This window comes from Perognathus longimembris, chromosome 8, assembly GCF_023159225.1.
Source record: "Perognathus longimembris pacificus isolate PPM17 chromosome 8, ASM2315922v1, whole genome shotgun sequence".
NCBI classification, from domain to species: Eukaryota; Metazoa; Chordata; class Mammalia; order Rodentia; family Heteromyidae; genus Perognathus; species Perognathus longimembris.
Window position 1 is genome coordinate 57,173,664 of NC_063168.1, and position 20,212 is coordinate 57,193,875.

At 42.8% G+C, this 20,212-nt stretch overlaps 1 protein-coding gene across 1 annotated transcript; it reads left to right on the top strand.

Annotated features, from left to right (window-relative positions):
• The first annotated feature begins 1,684 nt into the window (after nucleotides 1-1,684).
• On the top strand, nucleotides 1,685-12,220 carry Dpy30 (dpy-30 histone methyltransferase complex regulatory subunit). Its single transcript, XM_048353182.1, has 5 exons — nucleotides 1,685-1,801; nucleotides 2,030-2,101; nucleotides 2,196-2,243; nucleotides 4,849-4,991; nucleotides 11,768-12,220. The coding sequence occupies exons 2-5, from the start codon at nucleotides 2,066-2,068 to the stop codon at nucleotides 11,838-11,840; spliced, it is 300 nt and encodes a 99-aa protein (XP_048209139.1). The 5' UTR covers nucleotides 1,685-1,801; nucleotides 2,030-2,065; the 3' UTR covers nucleotides 11,841-12,220.
• The last annotated feature ends 7,992 nt before the right edge of the window (nucleotides 12,221-20,212 follow it).

The following is a 20,212-nucleotide window of genomic DNA, read 5'->3' on the forward strand; positions in this document are numbered from 1 at the left end:
ATTTTCAAGAGAAATCACAACTCTAAATTTCTAGTTTTTATTCATTTATTTTTTTGTGTATGTAGTACTGAGCAATCCAACCCAGGTTCTCATGCATGCTAGGAAAGCACTCTACCACTAAGCCACATTCCCAACCCCTATTTTGTATTTGTTTCTTCTAATTTCTATTTTATTTATTTATTTTTTGTCATCTTGGGGCTTGAACTCAGGGTCTGGGCACTGTCCCTGAGGTTTTGCACTCAAGATTAGCACTTTCCCACTTTGAGCCACAGCAATGCTTTGTTTTCTAATGGCTAATCTCACAGACTTTCCTGCCTGGGCTGACTTCCAACCTCTATCCTCAGATCTCAGCCTCCTGAGTAGCTAGGATTACAGGTGTGAGCCACTGGAGCCCAGCTTCTAATCTCCATTTTTAAAACCTGGTTCAAACATTTAAACCCAATTAACCAACCACTAACCTCAACCAAAACTGTCACTAGTTTGAGATTGTCTACAATCTTTAGTAAGAATGAATGAGCTCATTGAAATAGTGGGTGCAAATATAAATTGCTACCTGACCAGCTCAACTTGCTTTGTGAAGGCATGAAAGCATGGCAGAGCATGATAATAAAGAATTCCAATCTAGTGACAGCCTACATTATTAGAGGGAGGATTCAGTTAGCATGCTAAACAAAATATTAGTAGATATACACACCATCTACTCTTTTTATATTTATGGTGTGTAGATCATATTCATTGCACATGATAAGTAGATGTTATAATGTTGGGCGCCAGTGGTCACATCTGCAAATCCTTGATACTAAGGAGGCTGAGATATGAAGATTATGGTTTGAAGCCAGCCAGGGCAGGAAAATTTGTGAGACTTCAATTAATAAGGAAAAAATAGCCACAAGTGCAGGTGTAAATGGAAGAATGCCAAGCTGAGTGAAAAAGTCAAACTGATTTCAAGCCGCAGGACCAACACATTCACGCGGGGCGCGCACACTAATAAACATAAAAAATAAAAAAAGAAGAAATGTAACTACAAGCTGAATTGAGGCAAACACATGAAGTTCATGACTATGACTTTTGTATTTACCCTAAAATAAATGACATTGTATTAAAGACAATCTGATTTACTACATCCTTTTATTCTGGCCACTTACGAACTGTGCTTCAAGGGGGGCAGATTATCTATTTTATTCTTTTTCTTTTTTAAATACAACAGTATCCATAGAACTAGTGAGTTGGAAAGCTAGTTTCATCACCTAGCCCATGTGGATACAAACGTAGGTTACCATTAACCGCTCATCTTCACAGATTTAAGGGTTTGAGTCAAAGCTTTTTGCTTGACTTCCTCCTCCTCTAAAATAAAATAAAATAAAATAAAATAAAATAAAATAAAATAAAACAAAACACTGACATTCTACCGTGGATGCTGAGCCTGGGCCTATGATTTCCTAGGAAGAACCACTCAGCAAGTGCAAGGATTAGGTGCCTCCGGGACAGAGGGGTCCGGGCTGAACGGGGAAGCTGGCCGGTCACTAGGTGTGCGGCTGGGGCGGGCGTCGCGACGGCTCGGCAGCTGGACGAGCGCCTCACCCCGGTTCCGGCCGGGCGGCACTCGGTGCGTACCGCTGGGGCAGCGATAGGCCTCGCGAGCCGGATGGCCGGCGGGCGGTCGGGTCGGGGCGCCGCTCGCTCAGCCCGGAACGCCGGCGCAAGCGCGTCAGTTGTGCGACACCGTTCACTTACGGCTGGGGAGGTTGGCGCCGCGAGTTGCTGGCGCGCCGCGGAGCCCTTCGGAACCAGCAGCGTCGGGGTGGGTAGCCCGCAATCGGTCCTCTTTTCCCACTTATTCCTGGCCCTGGGGTCTACCGCGGAGCTTCTTGACCCGCGGCGGCCTCCGAGTGGTGCACGGCCCCATCCCGCTCCCCCTCAGCCACGGGCGCCCGGGCGCCCAGGTGGGGTGAGGGGCGGGGTCAGGGGCTGGGCTCCTTCCTGGGGTTGAAATCTCCCGGGTAACTCCGGGCTCTCCTTGTTTTCCAAGACTGGGATCCTGTGACTGTGATCCGCGGGGTCCGCCATGGAGCCGGAGCAGATGCTGGAGGGGCAGACGCAGGTACCCGGAGGCCCTGGGCGCGGGGCGGCCGTGGGCGCCGCGGGGCGCCGTGGGGGCGTCGGGGTCTCCCTGTGATGGGTGTTTTGTTTTCTAGGTTGCAGAGAATCCTCACACCGAGTACGGTCTCACAGACAACGTGGAGGTAACCCACCCACCCCGCTCCCCTCTGCCGCAGCAGCCCCGGCTCTCAGAGCCAGAGAAAACTCGGGGTCTCATTTTACTAGGTTATTTTACACGAGGCAGAACTTGGCTGCCTGGAGTAAATTGGTATCAAAATTGTATGTAGGTGGCTGGCTTTATCATGAGCAGCACCTATACTTGTCTGAAAAAGAAAAAATAGAACGTACCTGAAAGTGAATGAGTAAATCCTGGAGCAAATGAATTAAGCAGAGCTGGGTAGGAAAATACCAGCTTCCCAGGGAAGGTTTTGGATGTTTGGATATGTGAGAACAGGAGTATTTCCAAGCACCAGTATGTTTATAGTTCTTCGATCCTTTAGTGAGAAATTTCTGTGTTTTTTCAGCCCTAGTAGGTTAAAAAAATTTTTTTTGAGTGTCTAATGTCTACCGTAAATGGAGAGCTGTATTTTCACCTTAGGTGGGCTGACTTTTGCCAAAAGATTAAATTGTATTTCTATCCTTGACCAACGTCCAGAGTTGAGACTACTCTGTGCCAGTGGTTTACCATCAGTCTGTTTTCATAGTGAACTTTTTTTTTTTAATCCTCCTTGAGATCTTGGGGGTGGACCGGAGAAGGTTGGGGGCGTGGCTCAGTTGGTAGAGTTCTAGCCAATGACTGAAATCTTCAGACTCCTAGTTTGAGTCCTGCTCTCCTTCACCCCCGATTCCAACACACTCCCTCTGCCCCCCCTCACAAGGGGAAAAAATAGATGCGATCTTACTGAGTAGCCCAAGCTAGCATAAAAATTTTGGTCTTCCTCCCTCGGCACTGGGATTGCAGTCATGTACCACAACATCTGGATTTAGTGGTGTGTGTGTGTGTGTGTGTGTGTGTGTGTGTGTGTGTGTGTCCTAGGGCTTGCATTTAAGGTCTAGGCACTTTCCCTTAGCTTTTTCATTCAAAGTTAATACTCTCCCACTTGAGTCATGGCTTCACTACTGGTGTTTTGGTGGTTAATTGGAGAGAAGAGTTTCCACAATTTTTCTGCCCGGTCTGGTTTGGAACCATGACCCGTGGTTCTCAGCTTCCTGAGTAGCTAGGATTACAGATGTGAGCCACCAGTACCTAGTGAGAATTTGTTCTTGTTATGATCTGTAATAAAAGAAGAATCAGCATCTATGCTATGATATTATGCTGCTTTGTGTTCTGTACAGTGTTTTTGAACACATTGTAGTAAGGTATATGTGGGTAAACGGGGCATGGTGGTCCACATCTGTAATCCCAATACTTCGAAAGCTGGAGGATCACAGTTAAAGACTAGCCGAGGATACATAGTGAGACCTTGTCTCAAAAAGCCAAAACCAAGAGAAAGTAGTATAAAAAAGTGGGGATACACTGAGTATTTAACTCAGTGGTAGGGCAATACTCAAGGCCCTGGGTGTAATTTCAAGTACCAAAAAAGGAAAAGGGCCTGTCACCAGTGGCTCACATCTATAACCCTAGCAAGTCAGGAGGCTGAGATCTAAGGATTATGGTTGGAAGCCAGCAGAGGCAGGAAAGTTTGTGAGGCTCTGACCTCCCATTAATGCTGTGGGTCAAAGTGGTAGAGTGTTAGTCTTGAGTGAAAAAGCTCAGAAACAGCTCCCAAGCCCTGAGTTCAAGCCCCATGACTGACCAAAAAACAACACAAAAACAGAAGGGCTTCTGTGGCTTACTCATACAGCTATTTAGCTATTAGCTACTTAGGATGCTGAGATCTGAGTATTGTGGTTTGAAGCCAGCCTAGACAGAAAATTCTGAGAGACTTATCTCTAACCTGTAAAAAATCAGAACTGGAGGCATGGCTCACTTGAAACAAATTGAGTGAGATAGAGAGGCCCTGACTTCAAGCTCCATTAATGGCACAAAAAGAAAAAAAAACAAAGAACAGAAAAGAAGTTATATTTACTCCTAGAAAGGTACATAAGAGGGGCCTACTGGTAAAGTGCTCGCCTCATATACATGAAGCCCTGGGTTCGATTCCTCAGCAGCACATATATAGAAAAAGTCAGAAGTGATGCTGTGGCTCAAGTGGTAGAGTGCTAGCCTTGAGCAAAAAGAAGCCAGGGACAGTGCTCAGGTCCTGAGTCCAAGCCCCAGGACTGGCAAAAAAAAAACAAAAAGCAAACAAACAAAAAAAGGTACACAAAGAGAAAAAGGAGACATAACATTAAAATAATAAGGTATTTTGGTATCTTCGGAGAGAAAAAGGTTGAAGTAGAGATGAATTTCTTTTTTTCTTTTTTTTTTTTTTGCCAGTCTTGGGGCTTGGGACTCAGGGCCTGAGCACTGTCCCTGGCTTCTTTTTGCTCAAGGCTAGCACTCTGCCACTTGAGCCACAGCGCCACTTCTGGCTTTTCCTATATATGTAGTGCTGGGGAATCGAACCCAGGACTTAATGTATGCGAGGCAAGCACTCTACCACTAGGCCATATTCCCAGCCCCAAGATGAATTTCTTTTGTCAGAGAAGTTTACAATGTAGAGCTAATGTCTAGTAATTGATTTGTCTTTCCTGTTAGTTTTTGTTTAGCACTCAAAATAATCTAGATATCTGGAATACTAATGCATTTTTAAAAATTTTGACTAGAGGATAGTAGAGAATGAGAAGATTAATGCAGAAAAGTCATCAAAACAGAAAGTGGACCTCCAATCCTTGCCAACTCGTGCCTACCTGGATCAGACAGTGGTGCCTATCTTGCTTCAGGGACTCGCTGTGCTTGCGAAGGAAAGGTAATACAGTAAGTTGTATCTGCAAATGGGGGTAACAGAAAATAAAGACTTTTCTAAGTGTCAGTCATGTAGAACTGTTTTTTTTAACTTTATAATGCTTTATAATTTGTGGATATAAAGCTTTTTAAATTTTATTTATTTATTTATTGCCAGTCCTGGGGTTGAATCCAGGGCTTGGGCGCTCTCCCTGAGCCTGTTTGTACTCAAGGCTAGCACTCTACAACTTGAGCCTCAGAGCCACTTCAGGCTATTTTCTAGTTTATTGGAGAGGAGTCTTTTGGACTTTTCTGCCCTGGCTGGCTTTGAACTGTGATCCTCAGATCTCAGCCTTCTTAGTACCTAGGATTACAGGCTTGAACCATCATTGCCTGGCATTATAAAGCTTTTTTGTTTGTTTGTTTTGTTTTTTTGGCCAGTCCTGGGCCTTGGACTCAGGGCCTGAGCACTGTCCCTGGCTTCTTCCCGCTCAAGGCTAGCACTCTGCCACCTGAGCCACAGCGCCCCTTCTGGCCGTTTTCCATATATGTGGTGCTGGGGAATCGAACCGAGAGCTTCATGTGTAGGAGGCAAGCGCTCTAGCCACTAGGCCATACTCCCAGCCCTTTATAAAGCTTTTTAAAGAAGTTATTCATAACCTTGTAATTCAGACATTTTCATAATTAACAACCATTTTCTCATTGTAATTTCCTTTATTACAGGTCCTCAGGCAGTTTAATGTAATTTTAGGCCTGTTTGTGTTTAGATACTTTTTTGTAATTAGTTCCTAGTGGGGCTTGAACTCAGGGTTTGGGCGCTGTCCCTGAGCCTCATTGTGCGCAAGGCTAGTGCTGTACCATTTAAGCCACAGTGCACTTCAGGGTTTTGAGTGGTTAATTGGAAATAAGAGTCTCATGGGGACATTTCTGCCCATACTAGCTTGGAACCACAGTCCTCAGATCTCAGCCTCCTCAGTAGCTAGGATTACAGGTGTAAGCCATTGGCGCTGACCCTAGTATTGGTTTATTAATCCAATTATTGTTATTACTATTATTCAATTATTGGTTTATTATTTGAAATAACTATTTTTATAGTGCTTGACATAATATCATATTGGTGTCCAAAACTGTGTTATTTAAATTCTTCTGGTGACATAGCCTTAACAACCTCAGTGTTATAAACTCTTTGGCTGAGTTGTTTTGTCTTATTTATTTATTTTTGCCAGTCTTGGGGCTGTAGCTCAGGGACTGGGTGCTGTCTGAACCTTTTTGTTTAAGGCTAGTTCTCTACCACAGCTCTATATCTGGCTTTTTTGGTGGTTAATTTGAGATAAGAATCTCAAATTTGGGCTGGAAATATGGCCTAGTGGCAAGAGTGCTTGCCTCGTTTACATGAAGCCTTAGGTTCTATTCCCCAGCACCACATGTATAGAAAACAGCCAGAAGTGGTGCTGTGGCTCAAGTGGCAGAGTGCTAGCCTTGAGCAAAAAGAAGCCAGGGACAGTGCTCAGGCCCTGAGTTCAAGGCCCAGGACTGGCCAAAAAAAAACGCAAAAGAATCTCAAATATTTAGTTGGCCTAAGCTTTCAAGAGGTTGAGGTCTGGGGATTTCTCTTTGAAGCCAGCCCTGGCAGAATATTCCCTGAGACTCTTTGTTGTTATTGTTGTTGGTGGTGGTGATGGGGCTTGAACTCACTGCCAGCTGAGCTTTTTTTTTTTTCTGTTTATGTATTTATTAAATTTTGTTGACAAGGTGTTGTGCAAAAGGGGTACAGTTGCATAATAGGGCAGTGTGTACATTTCTAGTGCTATCTTACACCTTCATTTTTCTTACCCTTCCCTAGATCAGGTAGACATATATACAATACAAAGTGTACCAAAAACATATACAGTAGCCACGTGGCATATGCCAAAGGAAATTCACCTAGAACTTTAAATATAACGTCAACAATAGAATTTGCTTATCCTTGTCTTATATGATCATACATACATAGCTTTTGAGCTATTGTGATCCACTGAGAGGTCTATTTTAGGCCTTTTTATGTTTAGTAGTTGTTTGGTTTTAGTTACATAATGTAAGGTCGCTGACCCAAACCTGTGGGAGATACCATTTGACAAGAAGTTTTTTGTTTCGCAGACCTGGTCTCTACTGTCCCCCATCCCCCCACCTTAACAGTCATATATCAAGGAGATCATGCCCCTTTGTTTTCTGTGTTCTAGGCTTGTCTCGCTCAACATTATTTGTTCAAGTTCTGACCATTTCCCTGCGAATACCAATATTTTATAATTTCTAATTGCTATGTAGTATTCCATTGTGTATAGGTACCACATTTTTTGGATCCATTCATCTGTGGAGGGGCATCTGGGTTGTTTCCATATTTTGGCTATTGTGAATTGTGCAGTGATAAACATGGATGTGAAGATGTCTTTTTTTTTTTTTTTTTTTTGCCAGTCCTGGGCCTTGGACTCAGGGCCTGAGCACTGTCCCTGGCTTCTCTTTGCTCAAGGCTAGCACTCTGCCACTTGAGCCACAGCGCCACTTCTAGCCATTTTCTATATATGTGGTGCTGGGGAATCGAACCCAGGGCTTCATGTATATGAGTCAAGCACTCTTGCCACTAGGCCATATTCCCAGCCCCTGCAGATGTCTTTTTGATATCCTGAGACCTGTTGTTCAGGATAGATGCCTAGAAGTGGTATGGCTGGGTCATAGAGTCAGCTGAGCTTTTTTAAACAAGGTTAGCACTCTAGTACTTGAGCCACAGCTCTACTTCTGGCTTTTTGGTGGTTAATTGGAGATAAGAGTCTCACAAGCCAGGGGCTCTTGGTTCACACTTTTAATCCTAGCTACTTAGGAGGAGACTGAGATCTGAAGGTTGTGGTTCAGACCCAACCTGGACAGAAAGTCCATGAGACTCATATCTCCAATTAGCTATCAGAAAACCAGAAGTGGAACTGTCTGTCAAAGTGGTAGTGTTAGCCTTGAGCAAGAAAAGAGCTCAGGGACTGTGCCTTGGCCCTAAGTTCAAGCCCCACAACTGACAAAAAAAAATGTCTCTCCTTCCCCAGGCAGCCTTCAAACTGTGATCCTCAGATCTCACCCTCCTGAATAGTTAGGATCACAGGTTTGAGCCACCATCACCCAGCCAGAATGCATTTCTTTATTAGCAATTATTTCTGTTTCTTCTATATGTTTTCTTGGGTTATAGTCACAGTTTTTTTTAATATATAAGCAAGTATAAATTAATAAAGAAATTAAGTGTAAATTAATGACCATTTATTAGAAGTGTGTTAAGTTTTTTTTTCCAAAATATTCATTAAGTAGTTGTACAAACAGGTTAAAACCTCATAAGTCAAGTTATGCATACAGTGAATTGTGATCACTGTTATACCATCCATTGTTCTCCCTCATTATTGCTTCTCCTATTCCTACCCTCAAGTAGTTCAACTTTTACATGATGTACATTGAATACAATGACTGCATTTGCTCACCCTTCCTCCTTCCATGCATATTACCCCTTTGTCCACCCCCTAAAACATGTTTCTGTTTCCTGGTATTTATTTTGATAAATAGGTCATTGTTCAGAGGATTTATACCTTTGGATTTTTTCCATAAGTATATTATTCTTTCATCAGTTTGTTTGTGTGTGTGTATAGGTACATATTAGGTTTTAAAACATATGAGATGATAAAAGCCATTGTAGCCACATGACATAATTGTATAATGAACTTGATAGACATGTATCTCATTGGGGCTGGGAATATGGCCTAGTGGTAGAGTTCTTGCCTCATATATGTGAAGCCCTGGGTTCGATTCCTCAGCACCACATGTTTAGAAAAAGCCAGAAGTGGTGCTGTGGCTCAGTTGGTAGAGTGCTAGCCTTGAGCAAAAAGAAGCCAGGGACAGTGCTCAGGCCCTGAGTTCAAGCCCCAGGACTGGCAAAAAACAAAACAGGAATGCTAACATATTAGAAACTAAATAGTACCGTAAGTTATAGAAGAAAAAATTGTATGGTTTTCAAGTAACCAAGGTATTTGTGAAAACTTACTTTGTGTGTGCTAGTCCTGGGGTTTGAACTTAGGACCTGAGTGTTATTCCTGAGGTTGTTTTTTTTTTTTTTTTTTTTTTTTTTTTTATGAAATCTGCCACAGCATCATTTTCAGCTTTTCCTTTTCCTTTTGAACTCTGGGCCTGGGGGCTGCCCCTGAGCTCCTTTGGCTCAAGGCTAGCACTCTACCATTTGAGCCACAGTGCCACTTGCAGCTTTTTTAGTGATTAATTGGAGATAAGAGCCTCAACTAGACTTTCCTGCCTGGTCTGGCTTCTCACCATCATCCTTAGCTCCCAGTCTCCTGAGTAGCTAGGATTACAGGCATGAGCCACCAGCTCTAAATATTGTTTGAACTATGTTGTCTATGTGTTGTCAAGAAATTGTTTAAAGGGGACTGGGAATGTGGCTTAGTGGAAGAGTGCTTGCCTGGCATGCATGAGTCCCTGGGTTTGTTTTGTTTTGTTTTGCCAGTCCTGTAGCTTGGAAACTCAGGGCCTGAGCATTGTCCCTGGCTTCTTTTTGCTCAAGGCTAGCATTCTGCCTCTTGAGCCACAGTGCCACTTCTGGCTTTTTCTGTTTATGTGGTGCTGGGGAATCGAACCCAGGGCTTTGTGCATGCTAGGCAAGTACTCTACCACTAAGCCACATTCCCACAAACCCCCTGGGTTTGATTCCTTAGTACCACATAAACAAAAAAATGAGATTAACAAAATTAAAATTAAAAAATAGCCATTATAAAAAGTTTTGCTGGGTGCTGATGGCTCACACTTGTTATCCTAGCTACTCAGGAGGCTGAGATCTTAGGATTGTGGCTCGAAACCAGCCCAGGCTGGATGTAGAAACCCAGACTGTTGTCTCTAACCTCTCAAAAACCAGCATTAGCACTGTGGCTTAAGTGGTAGAGTAGGAGTCTTGAACACAAAGACGCTCAAGAACAGCGTATAGGCCTTGAGTTGAAACCCTACAACCAACCAAAGAAAAAGTTTAAAGTACAAAGAGAATGTTCTGAGAATATAGTAAATCCATTTTCAATGTATCTTTTCAAAAGAGAGTTTAAAATATATTTTCTGAACTCATTCTTAAATTTGCTTCTTCAGCAGGAATAACTTAGAAATATATTTAACTTCTCAGGAGTGCTATGTTGTTTCTGTAATAAAATTATGAATTTACATTATTTGAAGAAAGAATTCTCTTTCTGAAAAAGAAGCAGAATTTGCCTAAATAAATGCTGGTCTTTGATTATTCTCTTGAGGTAGTTCCATCTACATGTCTCAGTAACAGCAGAGGTGTTACGCTACAACTGTATCCTGTGTTTTTTTTGTCAGTCATGAGACTTCAACTCAGGGCCTGGGCACTGTCCCTGAGCTCTGTTTGCTCAAAGTACAGGTCCATTTTCTGTTTTCTGGTGGTTAATCGGAGATAAGAATCTCAGAGACTTTCCTGCCTGGGCTGGCTCTGAATGGAGATCCTTAGATCTCAGCTTCCTCAGTAGCTAGGCTTATAGGTATGAGCCACTGGTACCCAGCTGTCCTGTTTTGTTGTTGTGGTGGTAGTGGTGGTTGACTCAGGAAATTGTACACATCAGAGGCATATACCTTGAGGAATTTCAAAAATTACGCATTCCTGTGTTATGTGCCCACATTATCAAGTTCTTTCTAAATTACTGCTAGTGCCTTAGTAGTCTGCCTTGACACCATTTCACATCATTCTTCTCCTTGAGGCAATTATCATTCCATTGCTAGTACTTTTTTTTTTCTTTTTTGGTGATACCCAGGATTTGAACTCCATGTTGTCAGCCTGGCTTTTTGCTGGGTCTCAGACTTTTCTTCACAGGCTGGCTTTAAACCATGATCCTCTGAATCTTGCCTTTCTGATTAGTACATAACTACTTGGGGGGGGTTGGGGGGGTCCTGTGGCTTGAAATCAGGTCCTGGGCACCAACACTGAGCTTCTTTTTGCTCAAGGCTAGCACTCTACCACTCGAGGCACACTCCACTTCTGGCTTTTTTTGTAGTTAATTCGAGATAAAGAGCCTCAGGGACGTTCTTGCCTGGGAAGGTTTTGAACTGCAATCCTTTGATCTCAGCTTCCTGAGTAGCTAGGATTACAAGTGTGAGCCACTGATGCCTGGCAGTATATGTGTTTTAGAATTAAGTTCATATCCAGTTTAAAACCATGGAAAATTTCAGTGTACTTTTATTTATTTATTTAACTTTTGCTGGTCCTGGGGCTTCAACTGAGGGCCAGGGCACTGTCTCTGAGCTTCTTTTGCTCAAGGCTAGCACTCTATCATTTGAGCCACAGTGCCACTTCAAGCTTTTTCTGTTTTACATGGTGCTGAGGAATGGAACCCAGGGCTTTGTGTATGCTAAGCAAGCACTCTACCACTAGGCCACATTCCCAGCCAATCTCTCAGATTCTTTTTGCTTAAGGCTAGTACTCTACCACTTGAGCCTCAGCTTTACTTCCAGCTATTTCTGTGATTAGTTAGAGAGAAGAATCTCAGACATTTCTATCTAAACTGACTTGGAACTGCAGGTTCCTGAGTAGGATCACAGGACAGTGCCCAGCAAATTACAGTAGTTTTGAACTTTGTATTTGGCTGATTTATTTGACTAACTCATTGACCATACTTACTACAAATGGTAGTAAAATGATAATTAAACTAAAAATGTGGTTTTAAATGGCATAGTTCATTTAATACATCTAGAAAATATATTTCTAAACTTTGGATTTCTTTTCTTTTACAGACCACCAAATCCCATTGAATTTCTAGCATCTTATCTTCTGAAAAACAAAGCACAGTTTGAAGACCGAAACTGACTGAGAAGAAAAGAAAAAAATTGGTTGCTACTGTAGATTTACATGATTAAGAGGCAGCTTTAATTGCCATGATTTTTTTTCCCCATTTGGAAGAACCTTCAGGACAACAGAACTTATTTCCAGATTGGCAGATGAGAACCTATTTCCTTTATTTTGATTTAATCACCATACTTATTTAATGAGCATACTCTGTGCAGTTTTTCTTAGATCATCTATAACTTTGTTTTTAAATGGCCTTCAAAATAAACTGTCCAATGCCATTATGGTAGTTTTTGTTCTATATGACAAATATTTTATATGCTGTTTTCATGAATGCCTTCTTGTGTTTTTGAATTCTGTGGAGTTTTACAACAGAGAAAATAAACCAGAATCAAGTCTAATTTAAAACACTCAGCTAGTTATTCTTAGCATTGTCCCCAGGTCTTTCCAAGAGCGGGCCATGGGCGCCTTCAGTATCTGATAAATACCACAGGTGATTATAATATACATTGATTCTGGTGCACCAACGAAGCATTACAGAGGGCATACAGGAACCTCCAGTGCTTCAGAGGAATGATTTTATAACTATTATTTTCTGCAGTCCTATTTGTCAGGAACAGTACAGTTTACTCAAATTAGCTCTCATACAGCAACTCTGCAAATTAGAAATTATTCCCATTTTGCAGTCAAGGAAACAGGCTTGAAGAAGTTAAATGCTTAAGACAGCACTGCTGGTAAGTGCTTGAGTGGGAATTCAGTTGTTTCTGCCAATGTGTTGCTGATGGCCCTGTGACGAATTCTGTTATTTAATGTTGCCTCTTTTTGCAATACAAATATAGTAGTTTTTTTTTGAGTCTATTCCTATTGTTCCTTGGGAAGGAATGGCAATAGCTCACTAGCTCTGAAAACAGGAAATTGAAGAAAGCCAGAAAAAAAATTGATGAGACCAGTGGGTCTCCAAACCAGGTGATGGTGCCTCCTATACCCACCTCCACACTCTGGACATTTGGTGAATCACAGACATTCGTTACCACAACTACAGTGAGGTGGAATTCTACTGGCATCTAGTGGAGAGAGCCAGGGTGCTGTTAAATATCTTAAAAGGCACCTGATAGCGCATATGTCCTCCCTTCCACAGTTACCCAGTCATTTCTCCCAAAGTTGAGAGTCCTGCATTGGAAGCATTTTAAAGTCTTGCTTCTTCAAGGTGAAAATATTAAGTCATTTGCAGATTTATAATTACAAAATTGATGAGGCATGTATTATAGTTCTCCAGCATGGGTTTTAGTTCTCTTTAAACTGACAAATAGTTATTTAAATAGAGTAGACTCTTCTGGAGAGGTGATAGTATGGTTTTGATTTACATATGTTGGTTTGTATATCTGAATAAGAAAAATCTAGAAATATTTCGATCTGCTTATACTAGTCTCAGTAGTATATCAAAATTTATTTTGGTATATTTGGTTATTTATTTTCTCATTAGTGAATCCGTAGAAATATTGTTAGTGATGTTTCAGTGATATTCAAGTAAGTAGTTGGAGTCAGACACTGGTATTTCATGCCCAGCTAGTTCGGAGGATGAGATCTGAGAAGTGTGATTTGAAACCAGCCCAGGCAGGACAATCCATGAAACTTTCATTGACAACTAAACAGCAAAAAGCTGCAAGTTGAGGTTTGGCTTAAGTGGTAGATTGCCAACCTTGAGCGAAAAAATCAAGTGAGAACTTGAAACCTTAAGTACAAGGCCCCAGTACCAGCACACACAACAAAGAAGTAGTTGGGTAATTTTTTAAATTCAAGCATTTATAATATCTTTTTATTTTTTATTTTTTGCCAGTCCTGAGGCTTGAACTCGGGGCCTGAACACTGTCCCTGGTTTATTTTGCTTACTGCTAGCATTCTACCACTTGAGCCACAGTGCCACTCTGGCTTTTTCTGTTTATGTGGTATTGAGGAATTGAACCCAGGGCTTCATGCATGCTAAGGCAAGCACTCTACTGCTAAGCCATATTCCATTGCCCCAATATCATTTTAAGCAGTGATTCTTCAGTTATTTACATCAGTTCTAATTGGGAACTTGCCAAAAAACAAGTCATAACAAAATGCATACCCACTAATTTGTATTTTATACTATATGTGAAAATATATACCATATGTATAAATATACATCTGGAGAGCAGGATTCGATTGGGGCAGAGCCTAGGTTTATGGATTTGGTGAAAACTTTAAGGCAGTCTGTCTGATACTTAAAGAACCACTTTGCTGGAATTATTTTATCTTTGAAAGCATAAATGTATGGTACTCTGCCTAGTTTTACATTTGTTCTAGTGTTGTTTTGAATTATCTTCAATATACGGCCCTTGTTACTGGGTGGTGAGTTTGCTCCCTTTTTTCAGTAAGGACAGAAGAGGCATGCCTCTTGCTGGCAGTCTGTGTGCTCTTTTGCATTCACCATGTGGCCAAGAGCTATGCAAAATACTTCTGTATGAATTGTCATTGAGTCTCAGTCCTGGGAAGCAGTTTAATGTTTTAGAAAAAAAATTATCCTCATTTATTGAGAAACAAATGCTGTACATTTTTAATCCATACAACTAGATGAGTTTCTCAGTATGTATATACCAGTGGGATCCTAACTTTCTTCAAGGCAAAAAACATTTACCTACTTGAAAAGTTTGAAGTAGTTTAGATTATTTCTGTGTTTCTGGGGCTTGAGTCTGGACCTCGTGTGCTAAACCTAAGCCATATACATCAGGCTCAGAGGTAGATTTAATTTTAGTACTTCATTTTTTGGTGAGGAAAAAGATTTGGTTAATTGCTTAAGTTTATAGAGAAAGTGAGTTTAGTTTCTAGTCCTACTTTACACTGCATTACCTCTCATGTAGCTCTAGAATTGATCTAGGTTTTTTTAAGTCTTTTTACCTGGTTGCTAGCTGAAAAAGGGATTAGAGACAGGGCTTATAAATCATACATGCTGCATGGTTTTCTTTTTTTTTCTTAATTGACATTGAGTTATGCAAGTATGTTTCATTTTTTGTTTATTTAATGTGTATACCACTACGTGATCATAATCACCCTTTTACCAATCTCCCTTCCTCCTTCTAGAGCTCTGTGTGTGTGTGCGTGTCCTTCCATTGGGAGCTTGAATTCAGGCCCTGGGTGCTGTCCCTGAGCTTTTGTGCTCAAGGCTAGTGATCTACCACTTGAGTCACAGTTCCACTTCTGGCTTTTTGACAGATGAGAATCTCATGGATTTTCCTGCCTAGGCTAGCTTTGAACTCTGAACTTCAGATCTCAGCCTCCTGAGTAGCTAGGATTACAAGTGCAGGTACTCACATCCTTCATGTGAGGGTCTCTTAATTGTTCTACCATCTTTGAGAGTTCAGATTGTGGTGAGCACTGCCCAGTGCCTAAGTGAGGGGATGATGAACATTATCTTGTCCAATAAGTGGGTTAAATAGCGGTCAGTTTAGAAACTTCTATATACTTATGTATATACTTATATATTTATGTATATACTTATGTGTTACTGGCAATTATAGTATATAAACAATTTCTATCCTTTTGTATACTTAATGAATATATAATTTAGTAAAGCAAAATTAAGAGGAAGTACAAAATTAAGAGGGAAATACTTTTTTTTTTTTTTTTTTTTTGCCAGTCCTGGGGCTTGGACTCCGGGCCTGAGCACTGTCCCTGGCTTCTTTTTGCTCAAGGCTAGCGCTCTACCACTTAAGCCATAGTGCCACTTCTGGCCTTATCTATATATGTGGTGCTGAGGAATCGAACCCAGGGCATCATGTATAGGAAGCAAGCACTTCACCACTAGGCCATATTCCCAGCCCCAAGAGGGAAATATTCTTATTTTTTGTTGTTGGTTGTGGGGCTTGAACTCAGGGCCTGGGCATTGTCCCTGAGCTGTTTTTGCTTAAAGCTAGTGCTCTACCTCTTTGGTCACAGACCCACTTTCAGTTTTGTGTTGGTTAACTGGGGATAAGAGTCAGACAGACTTTCCTGCTCTGGCTGGCTTTGAATCGTGATCTTTAGATCTCAGCTTCCTGAGTAGCTAGGATTATAGCATGAGTCACCAGTGCCTGGCAAAATATTCTTTTATTTATTTATTTATTGCCAGTCCTGGGCCTTGGACTCAGGGCCTGAGCACTATCCCGGGCTTCTTTTTGCTCAAGGCTAGCGCTCTGCCACTTGAGCTACAGTGCCACCTCTGGCCATTTTCTGTATATGTGGTGCTGGGGAATTGAACCCAGGACCTCATGTATATGAGGTGAGCACTCTTGCCACTAGGCCATATCCCCAGCCCTGGCAAAATATTCTTAATTTAAGAATGAGGGTTTGAATTATAGTGGGTATTTTAGTGGGTAGAATATGATTTCCTAGAGGAAATAGCCACCTTGACTTGGGAAAAAAAAGTTGTTTGGATAGATTTTATAATTTTGATGAATTATAAGAAGCGTATAGAACTTTTGTAAGAGTTCATATAGGATGATGGTGGAATTTTAAGGTAAGGACTGACCAAAAAAAAAAAAAAAAGAAGAAAAGAAAAACATGCCAGGCTTTATAAAAGGCTTGGATATTTTTGTGTGTGTATGCAAATCCTGGGGCTTGAACTCAGGGCCTGGGCACTTTCCCTGAGCTTCTTTTGCTTAAGGCTAGCACTCTACCACGTAAGCCATAGTGACCACCTCTGGATTTTTCTCCTTATGTGGTACTGAGGAATTGAACCCAGGGCTTCTGGCATACCAAACAAGCACTCTATCACTAAGCCACATTCCCAGTCCTGGCTTGAATATTTTTATCTCAGTTATTTCATTTTTTGAAATCCTCACTATTTACATGTATGAAGCCAGGTGCTGGTGGCTCAAGCCTGTAATCCTATCTACTCAGGAGACTCAGATCTGAGGATTGGGGTTTGAAACCAGCCTAAGCAGGAAAGTCAGTGAAACTCTTATCTCCAATAAACTACTCAAAATATATACACAGATGTGTGTGCACGCACACACATGCACACGCAGTTGAGTACATGTATGTGAGTGCTGGTTTGGGGCTTATCACTGTCCCTTAGTTTTTTTTGCTCAAGGCTAGCACTCTGGTTTGAGCTACTGCTCCACTTCTGGCATTTATTTATTTATTTATTTATTTATTTATTTATTTATTTATTATTTTTAATTAATTAGAGATAAGAGTCTCAGACTTTTCTACCCAGGCTGGCTTTGGACCAGTATCCTCAGATCTCAACCACCTGAGTGTCTAAGATTGCAGGTATGAGCTACTGTTGTATGGTTCTCAATCTTTTGTCCAAAAATACTGATATCTTCTAAAATATTTTTTCTCTTCTGTCCTTTCCTCCCTCATTGTTGAGGTGGAATCCAGTTCCTTCCATATACCAGACAAGCACTCTACTACTTAGTTACCCTAGCTCTACAATAATTTCCTGATCCATAGTCAGTGATATAGAGATCCTAAAGTTATCTGTTTAATGTGGATAAGTAAAATTTAAAAATAAGTTGGCACTTGTACTTCAGGGATATGGTACAAAATTCAAAAGATACACATTGAAGAAGTTAACCCTTTGTCTATCATGTACCTTAGCCATCCAAACTACTGTTACAAATTTGTTGCCTTATTTTTGTTTGTTTGTAGTAGAGCTTGAACCCCAGGGCCTGGGCACTGTCCCTGAGCCTCTTTGTGCTCAACACTAGTGTTCTACCATTTGAGCCACAATACCACTTCCGGCTTTTTGGAGTAGTTTATTGGAGATAAAGAGTTTCACAGACTTTCCTGCCTTGCTGACTTCAAACCACTATCCTCAGATCTCAGTCTCCGGAGTAACTAGGATTATAGGCATGAGCCACAAGTGCCTGGCTTGCCACCAACACCTGCCTTAATTTTTAATTAAATTACTAGTTTGGAGTGAGACATAGGGCTGTTGCTGGAAGCAGAGAGTGGTAAGAGCAAACATTTAGGAAGAACAGCTTAGCTTATAAGTGTTTTCAAGGGCTGGGAATATGGCCTAGTGGCAAAAGTGCTTGCCTCATGTACATAAAGCCCTGGGTTCGATTCCTCAGCACCACATATATAGAAAATGGCCAGAAGTGGCGCTGTGGTTCAAGTGGCAGAGTGCTAGCCTTAAGCTAAAAAGAAGCCAGGGACAGTGCTCACTCAGGCCTCGAGTTAAAGGCCCAGGACTTGGGGGGGGGGAGTATTTTCAAATACTTTAAGGATTCCTACAGCAAGCCTGGGAGATTATTACTGCTGTTTGCATTTTATAGATGAGAAAACTGAGGCTTGAAAGGTTGAATTGTTAGATGCCTCAGGTGGCACAGCTAGGATAGAAATCTGACCTTCTCATTTGAAGGGCCTGAAATAGGAAACTTAATTCATTGTATCTCATTCCCCTCTAGGTTTGGAAGCAGAAACAGTATCAGAATTAACCAGAATCACTGTTGCCATACCAATACTTAAGTATCTTTATTCTTCAGTTTACAATCAAAAGTTGGCCTCATCAGTTGTCAGAGTCTTGTTACTCTAGAAAGAGTAGCATCGAATTAGAGCTCCAGCCTTCTCTTTTTCTATTATCCTAATAATAGCGTCCTCTCCCCCCAAAGCTATAAATATTTGGTCAAAGGGGAAAATTTGGAAATGTATAGATTAAGATTCGGTGGAGGATTTAGCTTGGTGACTTTGGCAAAATGTAACCAAAGTATTCCAGTAATAAACCGTTTTAAGGACAAGATCTCATACACAAAGTTCTGATGCCCTTCACGTTGGGAAAGTGGTATAACAAAAAGCATCTTAAAAGAAAGCATAGGGCTGGGAATATGGCCTAGTGGCAAGGATGCTTGCTTCGTATACATGAAGCCCTGGGTTCGATTCCTCAGCACCACATATATAGAAAAAGGCCAGAGGTGGCACTGCGGCTCAAGTGCTAGCCTTGAGCAAAAAGAAGCCAGGGACAGTGTTTGGGCCATGAGTCCAAACCCCAGGACTGGCCAAAAAAAAAAAAAATAAATAAATATATATATATGGATAATATATATATTTATATTTATATATAAATAAAATAAAAATAAAAAAATATATATTTATATATAAATATATATTTTTTTTTTCTCAAGGAAAACTATAGATTTCAGTGTCAGGACTTTTGTTTCGTACGGAACTAAGGTACGGCAGTTTTGCGATTTTAGCCCTAAACCTTTCTCTTCGAAGATGAAGATATGCAACTTTCTGTTACTCAGTTCCCAGTTTTCGAACAGTGTACGGCAAATAGTAGCACATCCTTGGAGGCCAAAATGTCCTGTGCATGCGGCTCTATAATTGTAAAGGAATTTTCTGTTGCTGACACTGGGAGTTTATAAGATGCATCTCTCTTGTACACCTAGGCACACTCCTAGAGTGTCACTCCCCATTACAGCTGGGAATAATGGAGTCAAGCGCTCTTACCCAGTGCTTAGGGAGAGAAACCATGCAGATACATAACACGAAACAAGGTAACGTTGAGCGCCCAAGCCCGGATTCGGTGCTAAGTAAGGGTAACCCTGTCAAGCCACAATTCCCTATGCGGAGACTACGGGCACACTACCATGTGGCGGTTTCTACAAATGAAACTTCCCGGGCAGTGAATCCCGGAATCCACTGGAGACTCCTGGGTCCGGCGGGGGTTAGGGAGAGGTTGGCGGCTGGGCTTCCAGTGGAGAAGCCGCTTCCCGACCTGAACTCGGGCAGGCTGGCTCGGGGGAAGGGGCTCGGGCCCGCGGCGCGGCTGCGCCCGGCTCCCGGCGCCCGGCGCTCTGCGCCCCGCCCGTGCCGGCGCTAAGCCCCGGAGCGCGGAGCGTGCTCGCCGGGCCTCGGCGGCGGGCCTGGCCGCGGAGCTGGGCATGCTCAGTGGGCCGGACCCGTTGGAGCGGCGAGTAAGGAGGCGCTGGTTCCTCCGGGCCTGCCTTCCCGGGTTCAGGCCCCGGCCCTGGGCTTTGTGTGTGTGTGTGTGTGTGTGTGTGTGTGTGTGTGTGTATACGCGCGCGCGCGCGTGGACACCGCCGTCCGCCTAGGCCGCCCGACCCCAGATGCCGTCCGGCCGGTCCGGTTTCTGCCGTTAACCTCGCGGCGCGGCGGGCGGCGGGGCGGGGCGAGGCCGGCGGGCGGGCGGGCGGGCGGGCGGGCCCGGCCTCCCGGTGGGGGCGGGGAGGGTGCGGGAGCCCCGCGGGGGGCGGGGAGGGGGCGGGCGCGGAGTCACGGGGGTGGGGTCACCGGCGGCGGCGGCGGCGGCGGCGGCGGCTCGGGAGGCCGGGCGGGGAGGGGGCCGTGGGGGCGGCTCGGTGGGACCAGCCCCGGCTACGGAGCGGCGGCGACTCCGGGGCCGAGCTTCGGTAAAGCCGCCG

Bases quoted from the DNA above. Each gene is read 5' to 3' on its own strand.
- Dpy30 (XM_048353182.1), top strand. From the start codon at position 2,066: ATGGAGCCGGAGCAGATGCTGGAGGGGCAGACGCAG. The intron at 2,102-2,195 runs GTACCCGGAGGC...TTTGTTTTCTAG, and splicing joins TGCTGGAGGGGCAGACGCAG to GTTGCAGAGAATCCTCACAC. The intron at 2,244-4,848 runs GTAACCCACCCA...AATTTTGACTAG, and splicing joins GTCTCACAGACAACGTGGAG to AGGATAGTAGAGAATGAGAA.